The following is a 20,068-nucleotide window of genomic DNA, read 5'->3' as shown; positions in this document are numbered from 1 at the left end:
GCCACTCTGGGGAAATCTCAAACATGCAGTTCATGCAAGACAGCCCAAGAATTTACAGAAACTGGAGGCTTTTTTCAAAAAGGAATGTCAGCTTTACCATCTGAGAAGATAAAGAGCCTCATCCACAAATACCAAGAAAGACTTCAAGCTGTCATTGATGTTAAAAGGGGCAATACACGGTATTAAGAACTGGTGTATGTAAACTTTTGATCAGGGTCATTTGGGTTGTTTCTGTTACCATTATGATTTAAAAAGAGTAAACACAGTTGATTCATAATTAATGGCTTCAACCAAAAACCATGAGTGAAAGAAATGTTTTTGTGTTATCATTCATAATCTCTGAAAAATGGACAAGAAATCATAAATTCTGCTGGATATGTAAACTTATGAGCACAATTGTAGACTTGAAAAACTTAACATAAATAAGTCCCCAGGACCAGATGGCTTGCACCCGAGGGTCCTTAACCACTTTCAGACCGGACCATTTTGCTGGTCAATGACCAGAGGTCTTTTTACAATTTGGCACTGCGCTGCTTTAACTGGTAATTGCGCGGTCATGCAATGTTGTACCCAAACAAAATTTGCGTCCTTTTCTTCCCACAAATAGAGCTTTCTTTTGATGGTATTTGATTGCCTCTGCGATTTTTATTTTTTGCGATATAAACGTAAAAAGACCGCAAATTTTGAAAAAAAATTATATTTTCTACCTTTTGTTATTAGAAAAATCCAATAAACTCAATTTTAGTCATACATTTAGGCCAAAATGTATTCAGCCACATGTCTTTGGTAAAAAAAAAGTCAATAATTGTATATTTATTGGTTTGCGCAAAAGTTGTCACATCTACAAACTAAGGTACGTTTTCTGGAATTTACGCAGCTTTTAGTTTACGACTGCCTATCTAATTTCTTGAGGTGCTAAAATGGCAGGGCAGTACAAACCCCCCCCAAATGACCCCATTTTGGAAAGTAGACCCCCTAAGGAAATTGATAAGTGGCATGTTGAGCCCATTGAATATTTTATTTTTTTGCCTCAAGCGATTGAATAATGACAAAAAAAAAATTATTATTTTTTTTTACACAAAGTTGTCACTAAATGATATATTGCTCACGCATGCCATGGGCATATGTGAAATGACACCCCAAAATAAATTCTGCTGCTTCTCCTGAGTATGGGGATACCACATATGTGGGACTTTTTGGGAGCCTAGCCGCGTACGGGGCCCCGAAAACCAAGCACCGCCTTCAGGCTTTCTAAGGGCGTAAATTTTTGATTTCACTTCTCACTACCTATTACAGTTTTGAAGGCCATAAAATGCCAAGATGGCACAAAACCCCCACAAATGACACCATTTTAGAAAGTAGACACCCCAAGCTATGTGCTGAGAGGCATGTTGAGTCCATGGAATATTTTATATTTTGCCACAAGTTGCGGGAAAATTACAAACTTTTTTTTTTTTTTTTTTCACAAAGTTGTCACTAAATGATATATTGCTCACGCATTCCATGGGCATATGTGAAATGACACCCCAAAATAAATTCTGCTGCTTCTCCTGAGTACGGGGATACCACATATGTGGGACTTTTTGGGAGCCTAGCCGCGTACGGGGCCCCCAAAAGCAAGCACCGCCTTCAGGCTTTCTAAGGGCGTTACAGTTTTGAAGGCCATAAAATGCCAAGATGGCACAAACCCCCCCCCAAATGACCCCATTTTGGAAAGTAGACACCCCTAAATTTAGGGGTACACTAGTGAGACTAGGTAATAAATGGCGGGTGCCCTGAAACTATAAAAAAATAACTAACCAACCAGCGTCACCTGTAACAGTTATATGGTGATCACTGGTGAAAGGGTTAACTAGGGGGCAATCAGGGGGCTTTATGCGGTAGTATATGGGGGTCCCTGGCGCTATAAAAAGCTGCGGCGAACCTAAATACCTACCTGCCTAACTAGCGTCACCTGTGACACTAATACAGCGATCAGAAAAATGATCGCTTATTAGGCTGGGTTCACACTGGAGCGATGTGGGAACGCCACAAATGCGCGGCGGGTTCCCGCATCGCATGCCTCCCGGCGGCAGTTCACACTGCCCTATGCGAACTGCTGGGAGGGTCAGTGAAATGTTAATGACACCCCCAGATCAGTTCGCATATCGCAGTGCGATCTGCAAACTCGGATCGCATGGTGTGAACACCCATGCGATCCGATTCTGCTGCGGACCAAAAAAAGGGTCCCGTGCGAGTTTGCGGCGGGTGCGGCGGGTGCGGCACGAATTCAGCCATACTATCTGTATGGCTGAACTCGAATCGCACAGAGATCGGATGTGATTTGCACTGCAGTGCGGTGCGAATCACATCCGTTCTCATAAACCGCTGCAATGTGAACCCAGCCTTAGTGACACTGGCGACGAGGGGTGATCACGGGGTTAAACCTTTATTGGGGGGGTTAGGGGGGTACCTTAGAACTAAAGGGGGCTAACCCTAACTGCCCTAATAGTTATTACAGTCACAAATGACACCCGCTGGGTGATCATGGGGTTAAACCTTTATTAGGTAATAAATGGCGGGTGCCCTGAAACTATAAAAAAATAACTAACCAACCAGCGTCACCTGTAACAGTTATATGGTGATCACTGGTGAAAGGGTTAACTAGGGGGCAATCAGGGGGCTTTATGCGGTAGTATATGGGGGTCCCTGGCGCTATAAAAAGCTGCGGCGAACCTAAATACCTACCTGCCTAACTAGCGTCACCTGTGACACTAATACAGCGATCAGAAAAACGATCGCTTATTAGGCTGGGTTCACACTGGAGTGATGCGGGAACGCCACGAATCCGCGGCGGGTTCCCGCATCGCATGCCTCCCGGCGGCAGTTCACACTGCCCTATGCGAACTGCTGGGAGTGTCAGTGAAATGTTAATGACACCCCCAGATCAGTTCGCATATCGCAGTGCGATCTGCAAACTCGGATCGCATGGTGTGAACACCCATGCGATCCGATTCTGCTGCGGACCAAAAAAAGGGTCCAGTGCGAATTTGCGGCGGGTGCGGCTGGTGTGGCGGGTGCGGCAAATGGCTGAACTCGAATCGCACAGAGATCGGATGTGATTTGCACTGCAGTGCGGTGCGAATCACATTCGTTCTCATAAACCGCTGCAATGTGAACCCAGCCTTAGTGACACTGGCGACGGGGGGTGATCACGGGGTTAAACCTTTATTGGGGGGGTTAGGGGGGTACATTAGAACTAAAGGGGGCTAACCCTAACTGCCCTAACAGTTATTACAGTCACAAATGACACCAATGCAAAAAAAAAAAAAAAAAAAATGACATTGGTGTCACTGTGACTGGGGGGCAGGGGTAATTGGGGGGGTGATCGGGGGGGTGTGAGTGTGCCTGGCATGTTCTACTGTGTAGTGTCGTGTTGGTGCAACTCACCGATCCTCTCTCCTCGGTGTCGGAACGAAAAATACCGACACGGAGGAGAGATTACATCACTTCCTCTCCTGTGTTTACATTACAGGAGAGGAAGTGATGTCACGGAGCATTTTCATTCGTCGGGAGCGATCGCGAGGGGGTGGCCATGAATGAATGGCCGTCCCCTCGTCCGGGATCGCTCCCGAACGAATACCGACCGCCGCGGGCACCGGGCGGGGGCCCGATCGGGCCCCCGACCCGCGGGAAGGCAGGGACGTACATGTACGCCAATATGCCTGCCCGTGCCATTCTGTCGACGTACATCGTCGTGCGGCGGTCGGCAAGTGGTTAAGTAATTACCGGACCATTGTTCCTAATTTTTACGAACAGTCTACTGGCTGGAATGGTACCAGCTGATTGGAGAAAAGCCAATGTAGCACCAATAGTTAAAAAAGGGCCAAGATAATACATCCCTGGGAATTACATACCAGTTAGCCTAACATCAATTGTATGCAAGCTCCTGGAGGGGATGATAAGGGACTATATACCAAATTTTAGTAATGACAACAGTATCATTAGAAGAAATCAGCATGGATTCATGCAGAATCATTCTTGCAAATCCGATCTATTAACCTTCTATGAGGAGGTGAGCTGCTATCTAGATAAAGGAAGGCCCATAGATGTGGTGTATCTGGATTTTGCAAAAGCATTTGATACAGTTCCCATAAACGTTTACTGTACAAAGTAAGTTCAGTTGGCATGGACCATAGGGTGTGTACATGGATTGAAAACTGGCTACAGGGGCGAGTTCAGAGGGTTAGTGATAAATGAGGAGTACTCGGAATGAGCAGGGGTGGAAAGTGGGGTCCCCCAAGGTTCTGTCCTGGGACCAATCTTATTTAATTCGTTCATAAACGACCTGAAGGATGGGATAAATAGTTCAATCTCTATATTTGCGGACAATACTAAGCTAAGCAGGTCAATAACTTCTCCGCAGGATGTGGAAACCTTGGCAAGAAGATCTAAACAAATTAATGGGGTGGGCAACTACATGCAAATGAGGTTTAATGTGGAAAAATGTAAAATAATGCATTTGGGTGGCAAAAATATAAATGCAATCTATACACTGGGGGAGAATCTAGGATGGAAAAGGACCTGGGGGTTCTAGGGGATGATGGGCTCAGCAAGCATCCAAGATGCTGCTAACAAAGCAAACTGAATATTGGCATGCATTAAAAAGGGGATTAACTCCAGAGATAAAACAATAATTTTGCCACTCTACAAGACTCTGTTCTGGCCACACCTGAAGTATGCATCCAGTTCTGATCACCAGTCCTCAGGAAGGATTTGCTGGAACTGGAGAGAGTCCAGAGAAGGGCAACAAACTATTAAAGGGTCTTGAGGCTATTAGTTATGAGGAAAGTTTACAAGCACTGAACTTGTTCTCTCTGGAGAAGAGACGCTTGAGAGGGGATATGATTTCAATGTACAATAACCGTACTGGTGACCCCACATTAGGGATAAAACTTTTCCGTGGAAGGGTGTTTAATAAGACACGCGGCCACTCACTAAAGTTAGAAGAAAATCGGTTTAATCTTAAACTGCGTAGAGGGTTCTTTGCTGTAAGATCAGTAAGGATGTGGAATTCCCTTCCACAAGCAGTGGTTTCAGCAGGGAGCATCGATAATTTCAAACAACTATTAGATAAGCACCTGAATGACCACAACATACAGGGATATACAATGTAATACTGACATAAAATCACAAACATAGGTTGGACTTGATGGACGTTTGCCATTTTTCAACCTCGCCTACTATGTAACTATGTGTTTTCATGCCCAGGAGACACAGCTGCAGCGCACAGCCCACCCATAGTAATGATAGGCTGCACACTAGCTGTACATGGTTATACGCCACACTTCTGTATACACAAGCCGCATCCAGGAATTTAGGCCCGTGAACATGCGTGTATTTATGCAAGTATGGTGTACGGTGTACAGTGTACAGCTATTCATTACTATGGCTGGCTGTGTCTCCCAAGCAATATTTCGCATTGCAGAAAAATAGGGATAAAATCTACTTTAAATTTGTTTAAATGTAACAATTACTACTTACCTTTTTATTTGTAATTCCCCTGCTTACAAATCCTATTTAGATGTCCTAGGGAGGAGGATATGAAGTTATGTTTGCCATAAATAACCCTGTCCGTACTGTGCTGACAAATTTCATTAACAATTGTAAAATAGCTATGCATACTGTCTGTGAGCTGCACGATTAATCGTTAAAAAATCGTAATCTCGATTCAACCCCCCCCCCTCACAATCTCTATGCAGAATTTCCCAATTCATTCATGTAACAAGTATTGAGAGTTTTCTGCTCACTCAGCTGTCAGAAGAAAAAAAAAAAAAAACGGGCAGCCTGTCAAGATTTTCACAACATTGTCCATGCTGGTAGATAACTATAAACATTGTAACTTTTCGTTCTTAGATCAAAGTAATGAACTGCTAAATTTTTCTGACACTGTTTTCTTACAAAGGTAAAATCAGTATATTTTGCTAGAAAATTACTTGGAACTCCCAAACATTATATATATATATATATATATATATATTATTTTTTTTAGTAGAGACTAGAGGTCGACCAATATGGGTTTTTCTTTGGCCGATGCCGATATTTCGAAATCCTGGCGGCCAATGGCCGATATACAACACCAATTTTTTTGGGCCGATATGTTAGGCCGATTTTTTTTTCCTCCCCCCCCCCCCCTTCATCTTATAAAATCTAACAGTTAGACCCCTTTCACACTTTGGCATTTTTCAGGCGCTTTTGAGCTAAAAATAGCATCTGTAAAGTACCTGCAAAACAGCTCCCCTGCAGTCTGTGTGAAAGCCCAAGTGCTTTCACACTGAGGTGATGCGCTGGCAGGATGTTAAAAAAAAGTCCTGCAAGCAGCACGTTTGGAGTGGTGTAACCCACTCCTCCACCACTCCTTCCCATTGAAATGTGCACCACTGCCGAAGCGCATGCAATGTGATTTGCCAGCGGCGCTTCAGGGGCGCATTTAACCTCTTCCTCGGCCGCTAGCTGGGTTATAAGTACCCTGCTAGAAGCCGAATAGCGCCGCTAAAATGACGGTAAAGCGCTGCTAAAACTAGCAGCGTTTTACTGTCAACGCCTGCCCGCTCCAGTGTGAAGGCAGCCTTAAGTAATAAGTGATACAGAAAATTTCTTACATTTAAACATTTATTAAACAAAACAAACCTCCAATCAGTTCACTTGTATGTATAATTTAGATAAAAAAAAAAATATATATATATATATATATATATATATATATATATATATATATATATATATATATATATATATATTAAATACACAAAAACAAGTAATCAAAACTTTTGGACGAAAAAAAATGGGCTAACTTTACTGTTTTCGCTTTTTTTAAATCAGTGTCTTTTTTCCAAAAAAATTGCGTTTGAAAGACCTGTCAGAAAAGATTTAGTGTTTAAATGGTTAAACTGAGAACTCTACACACAGAGTTGAATTCATTCATAAGTGTAAACATTGTATCTCTTTACTCTTTTCTTGGCAGACTGCCCAGGGAGGAGAAACAAGGCTTCTATGAAGATTCAGGCAACTTGCATTGACTTCTATTACAGAAGTCATTTGCAAGTCGCGCTGAAGATATAATCGGCCTTTTTATCAGCACAATCGGCTGATGCCGATTAATTAAAAACACCAAATATCGGCCGATATATCAGTCGACCTCTAGTAGAGACCCTAGGGAATGAAATGGCGATTGTTGCACTATTTTATGTCACACTGTATTTGCACAGCGGCCTTTCAAACACAATGTTTTGGGGAAAAAATACACTTCAATGAATTAAAAGATAACGGAACAGTAAAGTTAGCCCAATTTTCTTCTATAATGTGAAAGATGATGTTACGCTGCGAGAATTGTGAAAGAATCATGATCTTTATTCTAAGCAAAAAATCGTTATTCTCATTTTAGCCAGAATCGTGCAGCTCTACTGTCTGTCCTAACAATGGCTTACAGATCACTAGGCTTGGATGTTAATAGAGTTAAAAAATAAACTATTCCAACATATCTCCCTTAGTTGCACATTGCTAGCTTTTCTGAACAATTTTTCCACCCCAAAGAAACAACTAGAAATACAATAACTATATCATTTTTACATTATTTTTTACATAGTGGGTGTTTCTTAAATTTAACTAAAAATGTGGAAATCCACATTAAAGCGGAACCCGACCCAAAAGAGGAAGTTCTGTTTTAAGTCCTCCTCCCCTCCTTCTCTCCCTTATTTGGAATGTTATTTTTTTGGGGGGTTGGGGAGTGGGTACCTAGTTTTGACAGGTTCCTGCGCTCACTTCGTTGGGATCACCTCAGCAAACTTCTCCTTCCCCCTCCCTTCCCGCAGTCTTCCGGACCATTCACAAAGCGCAGCATAGCTCGGGAACCTGTATGCTTGCGAAGATCTAGCCCATGTGAGGACGGCACTGGATCCCTGGAGGGGTAAGTGTCCATTTATTAAAAGTCAGTAGATACACTATTTGTAGCTGCATACTTTTAATTTTTTTGGCCCAAACTCAACCACCTATTGTGGTTACGGTACGTTCACATCAAACACTGATTAGTAGTTCCTTATCATTTTTTCACTGAAATGGACTGTTTACTTTTTTTTTTTTTTTACTTTATTGGAAGAGTACAAAGTGTGCACTCCATTAGGTGTACCTGTGATGCTATCCAATGTGCTGTGGAAAAATGCAGCATGTCTGCATTTTTCCACACTGAATACCACACCAGCATTATGGTGTGAATGGGGCGCATAGAAAACAATTGTTCTCTCTGTATTATAGTGGCTACCTGTGTTGATTCATTACAGAAAGATGCAGGTCACTACAGTACGTGTGAATGAACCTTTAGTGGTCGTGGTATTGTCTACAAAGCCAAAGCAATATTTTAGATGTGAATTATCCCTTCCACTTTAAGGTTAGTATCGTCTCATAATAGCAGTCTCCCTTGTGATGGGTTACACTTGCAAAAACAGAAGATAAATCATCCAGTCCTTGGCTGTTAGGTCTCGTGCTGGTGATTCAGCCACTGTTTTACCACCCCACGACTGCCCACCTAAACATGGGCATGCAGCTGCTCAGGACTGTACACATGCTGCAGCAAAAAATAAATGCATGTTGCATTTGGCAGGCAGTACCACTACCAAATAAGACCCATTCAAATGAATTGAGCAATGCTGGAAGTGCCCTGCAATGCATGCCGTTGCAGAGTGGTAGCTTGGCATTTTAAACTGTTATTCACAAATGTATTTTTCCACATTTTATAAACACATCTTCACGACGCTATCCCAACATAAGAGAGTACTCCATGCTTCAAACTCAGGTTTTACAAGATATATTGCTCCTGAAATACTATCATAATAATACCACATGGTACACAATTAGGCCCAATAAATGGTCAGTTTCCAGTTATACATTCTTAACATGTATAGATGAGTGAGCCCACAATGCATCACTGGTAACAGGCATGCAGACTATAAGGAGCCTGAGGTAAAGAGCGCTAAACTTGATGAACTGTATATGAGTTTATCTGGTCATTAAAAAGACTAAAAATCAGCATAGGAAAGGACCAGAAAAAGAGAAGAAAGATGAAAGCGGGGAGTATACCAGCGACCAATTTGTATAAAAACCCTCACATATTTGCAGATGTTTGTCAAAAGGTATAGGAGAGTTATGCAGGCCATACATGCTCGAATTTTGAACAAATTTTCTTTTCAAAATCAGAAAGTTTTTTTTTTTTTGTGAGCCGATGATTTCACCATTGATTTTCGAAATTCGGCTGACCAAGCCTTCCATGTCACCTCATGTTGCTACAGAAAATAATTTTCGTGGCCGGGAATCTTCTTTTCTCTCCGTAAATTTTCTTTTCTTATTACATTTCTCGCATGATTCCCCATCATTGATTAGAAAATCTTTGTTTTTCAAAAAATTTCCAACTTGTCAGATTCCTCAAATTTTATTTCAGCAGAGAAATTGGCTGTTGCTGCAGGCCACTAATGGTGCGAAATTCGTACGAAAAGTCTTAGATACGATTTTCGAAAGAAAATTCTTTCGAAATTCAAACCGTGTATGGCCGGCATTAGTGTTTGATCCAAGGGGCACATAGCTTGTCAAAGGCGGCCATTCTGTCCAAGGCCTTGTTAGGGGGCAGCCCAGAGGCAGTGAAAGCAGGTGGTTGGGCCACGGTTCTACCACCATCGGACGGCACATTTGAACAACAAAATGCATCCACTCAGGGCTGTACACGCACTGTAAAATAAACTCTCTGTTGTGTTCAGGGGGCAGTACAGCCACAGAACATGACAAATTTAAGTTAATGGGACCATGGCATAACTGCCCTGCAGAGTGGCGGTTCAGCCTTTTAAAGTTTAAAAAAGGCGGCAAGGAGGCTGCAAATCACCTCCCAGCCACCTATCAATCGTTCTCTGAATGGCAATCCACCACAGATCAATTTTCAGAGAGGTGGCAAAAGCTGCTGCGGTCACCCTAACAGTTTCACCATCATTTTTTCATACATAACGGTCTCATTAACCCTATTCTTCACTTCACAGAAATTCAGGACCGGAGATCTTTATGCCTTGGAAATAGTGCTCAGTGAGCGCTGCTGTCTACGGTGCATGCGCCGTAGACAGCGGTGCCTGTCTTTTTGTAAATATCTCCTAAACCGTGTAGGTTTAGGAGATATTTCTTGGACCTACAAGTAAGCCTTAATCTAGGCTTACCTGTAGGTCAAAGTGGTCTGTAAGGGTTTACAACCACTTTAATTCAGCTTTAGCTTCACTTTGTTTTGGAGAATTTGTAGGTATGAGATATCAACACACAAACACAGGGCATCTGTCAAGCTTCAACAAAGCTTCAAAAGCGCATCACTGACACTTCATCGAAGCACCACCGAAGCATCAAAAACACATCATAAAAGCATGCTGAAGCTAATGTGTGTTGAAGCCAAAGCAAGTGTAAATGAGCCCTAACAGTCACAGTTATCTTTCAAGACATGCCTTGGATGTAACTGTTTTGGGGAACCATTAACTTTAATTCTGCTTTGAATTGATGGAAAGTAATGTCAGTTGGCTTTGATTGAGTAGAGCTGGGTTTCTAAACCAGGGTTCCTCCAAAGGCTGCTAGGGGTTCCTTGAGCAATGAGTAATTTCTGCCTCTCAGATAAGTTCCCATTCACACACCATCAACCTTTTTAGTTTTCTGTAAGGAGGGAATTCTTCCCAATGACCACAAGTGTAAGGAGCATTCTGGAGTGGAGCTTCTCGTTGGTCTGGGTTAGTAGAGCTAAGCACTGCAATACTTACCTCCTTTCAATGGTTTAAAAACACGCTTTTAACAGCATTTTGTAATGGCATTTATGTGCGTTTTTGAGCGTTTCTGGAAAATTAAACCAGCTAACATTCAGCTCTGCAATGTAAAAAATGCTAATGAAATCACGTCTATGTGCTTTTTCAGCGTTCAGCGTTTTTAGTGGTCAGAAGAACTGCTCTTGAATGCGATTTTAGGGCATTCAGACAACAGCCCATAAACTCCCCTTCTGATAAACTTCAAAAAAATGTCCATGTGTGCACGGACACACAGGATAACATGGAGGGGAGTTTGAGGGCACAAACACACAAAAATGTGAGTTTATAAGCTGCAGTGTGCATGAGGCCTTAGCAGGGGGATATTGGGCACTGCCACCAAATGTACATGACAGTGGCAATGCCCAGACATCCATGAACACACATAGCGGAGTACCCCGGGCAGAATTTGACGACTCTCGCTAGGACAAAGCATCATCAGTTTAAAATCAGTTTCATACTAACAAGAACATTTGATGACAACCTTTAGGATTATGTAGTATTGACGTAATCAGAAAACTACGTTAAGACGCATAAAACTGCGGCGCTGTCATATGTAAACCAAGTCCATTACCTGACAAACAACTTTAGAGCACATCTCACTGACCTTACTATCCTAACATTGGTCGTAACTCCACAATATTAGTTAGGTGTATGCGACAAGCGGGCAGCCTCCAGGGCAGTGGTCAGGCCAGCTTTAGGCTTCCCTGTACCGTGGGAGAAAGGCCAATGCATTTTTTCACCTGTGTGTGTGCTAAACTATTCATAAGGCCTCTGAGGGCTCCTGAGGAGAGTAGCTGGAATATTCTGAAATAAACGCACGCAAAACGATAAAAACTCTTTTTTAAAACACTGAGCATTCCCATGTTCAAAATATTTTAGGAACGGTCTTGAAAAACATGTTTATATGAGAACATTGCGGTCTATAAAATATGCAAAAAGCAGTTTTTCATCTGTTTAGAAAGTGTCACATTCTCGGCTTCCAGTGATGGAGCTTCTTGCGCAGCTTCACACATTTTGAAGAGCTTTGAGTTGGCCATACACTATACAATTTGACTGTACAATCTCCTTTGTAGTGGTCATACATGGAACGATTCTATACAAGATCATATTGTCAAACCATTTACTATCCAGGACAAAAATAAGATCGGAGGATTAAAAATATCGTTTGGTGCTCCATACACTTAACAGTTATATCGATCTATTTACATTTCTACAATGGGATTTTGAGTCTAAACCAGTCAGAATCATTTCGAATTGTGTTCAAAATCGATCAATTACACAGTACATGTCTTTTCCACTGTTTATAGTTTTGAATATTAATATTGTCCGATTCTGTGAAGAAATGTTTGATCAGATTGTTACATATATAGCCACCGTTAAAGGAGAAGTATGGCCAAAGCTCTTTTGGCCATAAGTCTCCTGCGGGTCGTGGGAGTGCACATAGTTTTGCACTCCTGTGACCCAGATTTAGCCGACAATTGGTTAAAGACTGCTTTTGGCCAATGTCCCAGAACCAGCCAAGGCTCCTGCAGACATCCCGACAATAATGTCAGGATCTGTCCAGATGCATAACTGGCAGAGCCTGAGTCAGTTGTTCCCACCTGCTCCACAGTCCCGCGCGACTGACAGTCATTGCTCTGTAGTAAGAGCTGACCCAAGAACTGAGCAATCATCTGTCTTTAATCGCTCAGATTTCAGTGTAGAGCCAGCGGTGGACAGTTGCAGCTTGGATCAATGCTGCAGCCATCTAGATGAGTATGTATGTTTGTTTGTTTTTCCATTTCCTTTTAACTTACCAAAACGATTAAATGTGAAGGCAAACCTAAACAACCCTTTTAATTAGTATCAAATAAGACAAGCCCATATACTACATAATTGATGGTAGATCCAACGCATATTGTACAATAAGATTGTATAGTGTATGGTCAGCCTCAAGTGCATAAGTTTGAGCTCAACTACATACATAGATTATTTTATTTTAAAACAAAAAAATTAAGTCGTTATTGTACAAAATTGCTGCCTTAGATCTTCCTGAAATGAAATCCTATATGTATAATTCACATACATATGATATTTTATATTATTATTATTACCACTATGCACAAACCTAAATGTAAAAATCCATGGGTGATTAAAGCATATCTAAACTCAAAAGACAAAAACAATACTTCATAACAGGCAAAGGTACTTATAGTATATTTAAAATGTAATATACTGCAGCTTACCAATTCTTAAATGTCAAGGCTGCATTTCTTTTAGACTTTTTCTTTTATTGTTACCTGGTGATCTAGCTAGTAAGTCTGTCATTTTTCAACTTCATTACAGACTGAGCTTCAGTGACATTTATAAGGTTGGGACAAATCATTTAACACTGACAGGGCTGCTTAAAAAGGTCAACTTTTACTAAAATCGTAATACCAAAAATACATTTTAAATACATTTTAAAAATCCCTTGCCGCAACTGCTTATAAAGTGTTAGCTGGAGTTTGCCTTTAAAGTGGTAGTAAAGTCTTTTTTTAAACTTGTACCTACAGCTAAGCCTATATTAAGGCTTACCTGTAGGTACAGCGAATATCTCCTAAACTTGCGATGTTTAGGAGATATTCGTACTGCATGCAGCCATTGACGTCACCGGCACATGCACTCTGAAAAGATGGCATGCTGTCGTTTCAGAGCTCTGTGCCGTGGCCGTGATTCTCGCTCTGCGGGAGTGATGTCATCACAGCTTGGTCAATCAGATGGCCGGAGCATGTAAATCCGCAAGGAAGACCGGGTGAAGATGGAAGCCCTGACAGTGCGCCACTGTAGGGCTTCGTTCTAAGGTAAGAATTACATAATGTGCTAGTATGTGATACATACTAGCACATTATGCCACTGACTTGTAGTTTTTGTTTTTGTTTTTAAAGGCTGTGATTTACAACCACTTTAACGTATTAGTCAAGTGCATCTAAATTTGCCAGTGCGTCAAACTAGATTGGCTGTGCTGCTGTCCAAGTGTCTCTATTGCTCCTCCATCTAGAGTGAAACCACTCTAATGCAGGAAGTGTGTTACTGGCTGGATAACCAGGTGAAAATAAAATAAATATAAAAAAAGAAAACAAATGCAGCCACCACATTAAAGCAGAAGCAGCTGCTGACTTTTAAAATAAGGACATTTACCTGTCCAGGGGATGCCTGCGATACCAGCACCCAAGGCCGAACCATCCCTCGGTCCTCGGATGCTGCCGCCGCCATCTTCGGTAAGGGAATCAAGAAATGAAGCCTTGCGGCTTCACATCCCGGTTCCCTACTGCGCATGCACGAGTTGCACTGAGCAATCAGAATGGTCCCAGCAGACAGCGCGGTGGGATGGGAAGAGGCGTAGTTTCCCACGGGAGTCTATGCCTAGAAGTGGGTGCAAATACCTGCACCCCCCCCCCCCACGAAAGGTGCCTAATGTGACACCGGAGGGCGGAGGGTTCCGAAAAGCAGAAGTTAAATTTTTGTGTGAACCTCCGCTTTAAAGCGGAGTTCCACCCAAAAGTGGAGCTTCTGCTTATTTGCCCCCCCCTCATGCCACATTTGGTTTTTGACAGGTCCCTGTCCCCATGTCCGGGAGACGGTGACGCTGCGCCGTCCCTTGAAAGTTTGGCGCCCCCTCCTCCTTGCTCCGTCGGGCAAATTAGAAAGCGCAGTGCGATCCACGCATGCGCAGCAGGGAACTGTCTGTGAAGCCGGTGTTCTGCCTAATAGAGTCCTGCCATCGATATGTGTCCGTTCCGTACTGCGCATGCGCAGTACGGAGCAGACGAAGCTTCGGAAAATCTCCGAAGCTGAACGGCGCCTGCGCCGTGAGTGGAGGTGGTAGCCCCACTATCCAAGCGGACATAGGGTTTAGAATTTTAGAGGGCCCCTCGCGGGCGAGCTTCGCTCGCCACGCTTCGGGCTCGGCCTCGCTGCGCTCGGCTCTTTTTTATTCTAACTCTATGTCCACTTGGATAGTGGGGATAGAACCTGGACTCACGGCGCAGGCGCCGTTCGTCCTCTGCAATTTTCGGAATCTGTGCGCCTGTGTACTGCGCATGCGCAGTACGCAGAGGACAGCATCTGATGGAGGACCCTGTTTGACAAGACACCGGCTTCACTGCCAGTTTTCCTTAGTGGAGATGGCAGCGTCAGCACCTGACAGCCGATCCAAAGATCAGCTGGAGTGCCAACATTGTGGGCTCCCTGGACAGGTAAGTGTCCATATATTAAAAGTCAGCAGCTACGATATTTGTAGCTGCTGATTTTATTCCCCCCAGGCTGGAACACCTCTGTAAGGATTGGTAAGCTGCAATCTGTTAGATTTTTGTTTTTGGGTTTAGTTGCACTTTTGCACACCTCTGAACTGCCATTTGGTCTAGTGGTAAGTTAGTCGCCGTCTGTAACCTTGAAGACATTTCGCAGCTCATCCAAGTGGCTTCCTCGATTTTAATAAACGTCTTCAGCAATACAGAACAGGTTGATTTTAGTGTGACTAAGTACTACTGACCTGGATAAATAGAAACATTGACAGACATGTAGTAATGCCCTTCTGTGATGTAATCTGCTCAACAACAAACCTATAATTAACATATTTAATTGAATTACATAACAGGAGCGATCTCCACTAAAAATATAAACAGTGCACTCACTAGTACTGTCAAACGCGTAGAGCAGCAATGTGGTTAATCCTTAACCCTTACATGGGAAAGCGAGAGAGACTTAACCGAAAGCCACGCAAACAAAGAAGATGGCAGGACACGGTTTAACACTAAGTGCACATCCCCTGGTGACAGCTTAATGTGTGTTTATAATGCTCACCGACCAGTGCAATCTATAGCCTTCTGGCATTGACAGGGTTACTCCAGCTGACAACTGCCACTGAAAGTAGTCGTCCTGTACCTGTCCCCAGTGCAGCTTGCTAAGCACTTTTCTTTTACTGTAGAGGGCTACAACATGATGTAGGAATCAGGAGGAGTGGTACCCAGGTCAAACCACCCCCCTACTAACATTATTGCATCTGTCACTGCAAATCATTTCAATGCAAACTTTTGCACCAGGTCACCTAATGCTGATCATGCACCCAGCAACCCGGCAAAGCCTTTCAGGCTGTTGCTGAGCCGCAAGGGGTTAATCAGCACCCCTCCTCCCCACCAAAAAAAAAGCTGTCAAAGTTTTTCCAAGGCTGCTCTGCTGTCCTCTGCTATCCTCCCATCCCTGCTTCTATCTCCCTCCATGAATGTCTAATGAAAAGCCCCAGATTGCCTCTCCCACAGCTCGCTCCCTGTCTAGACCCCCCAGCATGTTGGTGATGGTACCTCTGTTGGTGGTGGTTATAGGGTAGCTGTGTCTTCCTGCAGCTCCTGTGTGATCCCCTCTTCTTGCAGGTTCCTGGGGGTCCCTTGGCTGGGGGGCTGGCTTGTTGATCTCTGTTTCCAAAGCTGGATCAGGGCTTGCAGGAGAACAAGGATCCATTATTCCCCCAGAAGGAAAGATGTTGCAGGGTCTTGAGGATTAGGATCCCCCCCCAATGTAAGATCTTGCTGGGAGGAGGCTCATAGACTCCCTCTGTCTCTGTGTCAATGCAACTCTATGGTAAGGAAAGGAAGGAGGGAGAGACACAGAGGGAAAGTGTGTGATATAAGAGCAGTTACCCCGAGTGGCCACTGACAGCGCTAGAGGGAAGCTAGGAGAAGTGCTGGGATTTATTAGGATACAGGCTTCAATGTGTGTATGAGAGTGTGTGTGTCTGTGTGTGTGTGTGTGTGTGCTGGGAGGATGCACCTAGTCCTAGGTCATATGTACTAAACTTTATCTGACCAATCACAGCTAGATCTGTAAACTGAGCAGATAGGACAAAGCTATGCCTATGATAATAGCAATTCATGATCTAAGCCAGCATAGTTAATTATACCAGCACAGTACTCTATCCTAGTGTCTTTTATAAAACATTATTAATTGGATCTAATAAATAAATAAAAAGATTTTTATGAATAAAGAAGATGTATGTGTCATTTTTCTAAGAACAATACATGATCAATCATAGCCTTAAATCGGACCACAGAGCTTCCATTTTTCTATGCATGCTAGTCGCATATCAAAAATAAAGCGAATACTATAGTGACAAAAATTCTCATATGACAGAATAAAAAAATTGGCAATGATGTAATGTGTTGTAGTGTATTTCTATTGTATTTTCAAATGATAACTGTACTGATTAAATGATAATTGTACGATCTGGTATCATACAAGAAACATTTTCGTGCTTGTCCGATCAGGATAGTATTGGACGAACTGTCGTGATCATCTCTTGAAAACAGTGCATTAACAATCAGATTATCGTTCGGGCGATTTGAAAGCGGTATTTTTCGTCCAATTTGCGGAAATCGTGTGTAGGGGCCATTAGTTCCTTGATGATTAGTTCCAAATGTGTTCCCTGAAATATGTAACCATTTGCATGCAGTAATTAAATACCCCGTTCACACCTGAATGTTTCATGAGGGCACGCAAAGTTGCCAGTGTTTGCAGTGTCATTTATTGTTAATGGCATCTCAGATTCGGGAAGCAGACGCTTGTTTTTTCCCCGTGCTGAAAAACGCACTACAAATATGTCCAACTGCATGTTTAAAGGATGCGCAAAGCTCCAATCTCCAAAAGCTGCATAAGCTACATTGGCCTATTTGTCGCACGCATTGAAATGAATGGGCCGCCCTATGTGTGTAGAGCGAAAACACGCACAAAATGCGTGGAAACACAACGCCTGCTAGCACATATCAAAATATGAATGATGCCCACTCAGGTCAAAAACTATGTTTACTTTTTAAGCACCTACCCTCCAACCTATCATGATACCCTTTCTACCCCTACTTACCTGGTGAAAACAGAAATAATCACCTAATGACCCTGTCCATGTCCCTGACTGCTGCTGATTCCGATGTGGGGGACCACTGATCCAGCAATGGCACCAAAGACCACTAGTTTCCAGCCAGCCGCCCTGTGATAATATCGCCCCCTCCAAAACATCGCCAGCGATGTCACGTAATTGCGGATTCGGGTAAGTTAAAAAGGGGATTTAGCTAGCTTTTTTCAATGAATGGAATCAGTTAGCTATTACATAATTAAAGTTGAACGCTACACATATTACAATCTCATTGCACAATCTCCATTAGATCTAACAAAAATGATGTAGTTTAAGCACCTGCCTGATTAAGCTGGCCATAGACAGTTTGAATTTCGGTCGGTTCCGCAGGAACCAGACGAGATTCGAACCATGTATGGGCAGGCTAAATGTACCCAAGTTGATCGATCAATCAACGTAGGTACAACCATCCTGACGGATTTTACATTGCGATTATTGCAAGTGGGTGATATACCCGCTAGCAATAATCACTGTCTTCTCCCGGCAGAGACAGCTTCGCCTGACCCCGGTGGGAGGTTATCGCCTTGTCAACACTGTCTGGTTAAAGGCTGACACCGATGATTGCAGGAAAAATATTTGTTCTGTCTATGGCTGGCCTTAGTTAGATTAGGGAGGTGTTAATATAAAATAGTTTTTATAAATCTAGAATTGATTGAACAAAGATTATATGGCCAGATTGTAACATGTATGGTGAGCCTAGGTATGAAATTTTATTGTACAGTTACACTGGTCCTGCTTGGTACACTATAAGTATGCATATCTCATACATGAGGGGCCACTGGGGAAGCTTGAAGTTGCTGTAGCAGTCAATGCTACAATGTTGATAGCTGCAATCTTTTGTGTCCAGTTCACTCACTTGCCATTTCCGCCTTTCACAGAAAGCCTGGTATTATATTTTTAACTCAAAAAATTATTCTCTGCTTAAAAAAGTTGGGGTAGAGTCATCATTATCTCCACCTTACCTTGTATTCACGTGTATAAAACTTAAAATTCTGCATGAGCGATCCCCTGTGATAAGTATGAAGAGGGGACCGAGAAGATCACTGCTGTCACTGTAGTAGTGCTGCTGACTACTACAAGGATGGTCAGTGTCCACAGTATTTGCTCAGGTATTACATATACAGTCCCTGTGCCCCTTACTAAAAAATGACTTACGTTAGGTATCTATAACACCCACTGAATGGAACAAGATGAATGATTGTGTGCTTCATCCTGAGAAGTTGTGTTCAGGTGGACATTAAAACCCGCACAACCACCGCACATGCGAGTGAACAGTAAACTTAGTAAACTTCCAATGCTTTCTAATCCATAAAATCAAAAAGAAGTATCTGCGCCAGAAGTCATTAATTTATGCATATATACATGTAAACGCATGTGCATACATGCATACCCATGTAAATTTAGTGGACTGAAAGTAGAATTTTACACAGAGGACGGGTGTTTATGTGTCTACACAAATGTAAAGACAAACTTTACGGACCATTCAATATATTTTTATATATTTTATGCAGGATCTTTCTGCCATCTTTTGCCAGCAGATCTGCCAGCACCCTTTCAGTACTGTCAACACCCATTGATACCTGATGCCGCCTCTGTATTTCCGGCTCCTGTGAACTCAGAGGGAGGTGCCTGGAGTAGTGCAGAGAGCAAGAGGTGAAGAAGGAGGGGACTTCCAATGGCAGCGCTGATCACAGACTGCAGGTAGCAGGGGGTTTTACACACACTCACAGTGGCTGTAGATGCTTTAGATGCCAGGATTACGTGTACACTCCACAAGCTGACTGTTGGCTTTCTAATGAAAGTGATTGAGCAGTTGTACAGCTGCTGATCGCTATTTGTGACCCCCAGAGTGTGCTGCCCCTGGATCGACCCTCCCCTGGCATGCTTGTCAGGCTCTGCTGCAAAACCTGTGGGCCTAGGATTCGCATGGGTGGAGGGGAGGAAGTCCAGGGAATGTCCTTTCCCTGATCTTACCTAGCTAGAATGAAACTGAAAGCGATGTGTAAAATGGCACTTTCGGTTTTTGGTGTCACTTTGCCTGATCCTTGCGGCCAGGAAAGAAGCTAGTGGAGTGTATCTGCAGTATATTAGCTTCATTGGATAGCAGGTGAAACATCAGGGGTCTAAAAGACTCTCTCATTCTAAAAACAGAACCTGTGTTAGAAATATTTTATCACATAGAGACTTTTTGTTCCATATGTGATAAAAAATAAAGTTTTAGAGATGGTAAAAATAAATAAAAAAAAATAAAATAAAGCTACACTCAAGTTCTTAAAGCCCTGCCAAAAATTGGAAT

At 42.8% G+C, this 20,068-nt stretch overlaps 1 protein-coding gene across 1 annotated transcript in view; it reads right to left on the bottom strand.

Annotated features, from left to right (window-relative positions):
- The window catches only part of LOC143963138 (nuclear receptor ROR-alpha), a 676,682-nt gene extending 660,239 nt beyond the window's left edge, over positions 1–16,443 (bottom strand). Inside the window, exon 1 of the mRNA XM_077472703.1 lies at positions 16,172–16,443. Coding sequence (XP_077328829.1) covers positions 16,172–16,328 — 157 coding nt within the window. The 5' untranslated portion in view covers positions 16,329–16,443. The remainder of the gene's footprint in view (positions 1–16,171) is intronic.
- Positions 16,444–20,068: the final 3,625 nt, after the last annotated feature.

The sequence above is a fragment of the Lithobates pipiens genome, unplaced genomic scaffold (genome assembly GCF_037356315.1).
Source record: "Lithobates pipiens isolate NorthernLeopardFrog02 unplaced genomic scaffold, aLitPip1_a1.2 Scaffold_8, whole genome shotgun sequence".
In the NCBI taxonomy this organism is placed as follows: domain Eukaryota; kingdom Metazoa; phylum Chordata; class Amphibia; order Anura; family Ranidae; genus Lithobates; species Lithobates pipiens.
Note: the sequence above shows the minus strand (reverse complement) of the source record. Positions and strands in the feature narration are given on the sequence as shown.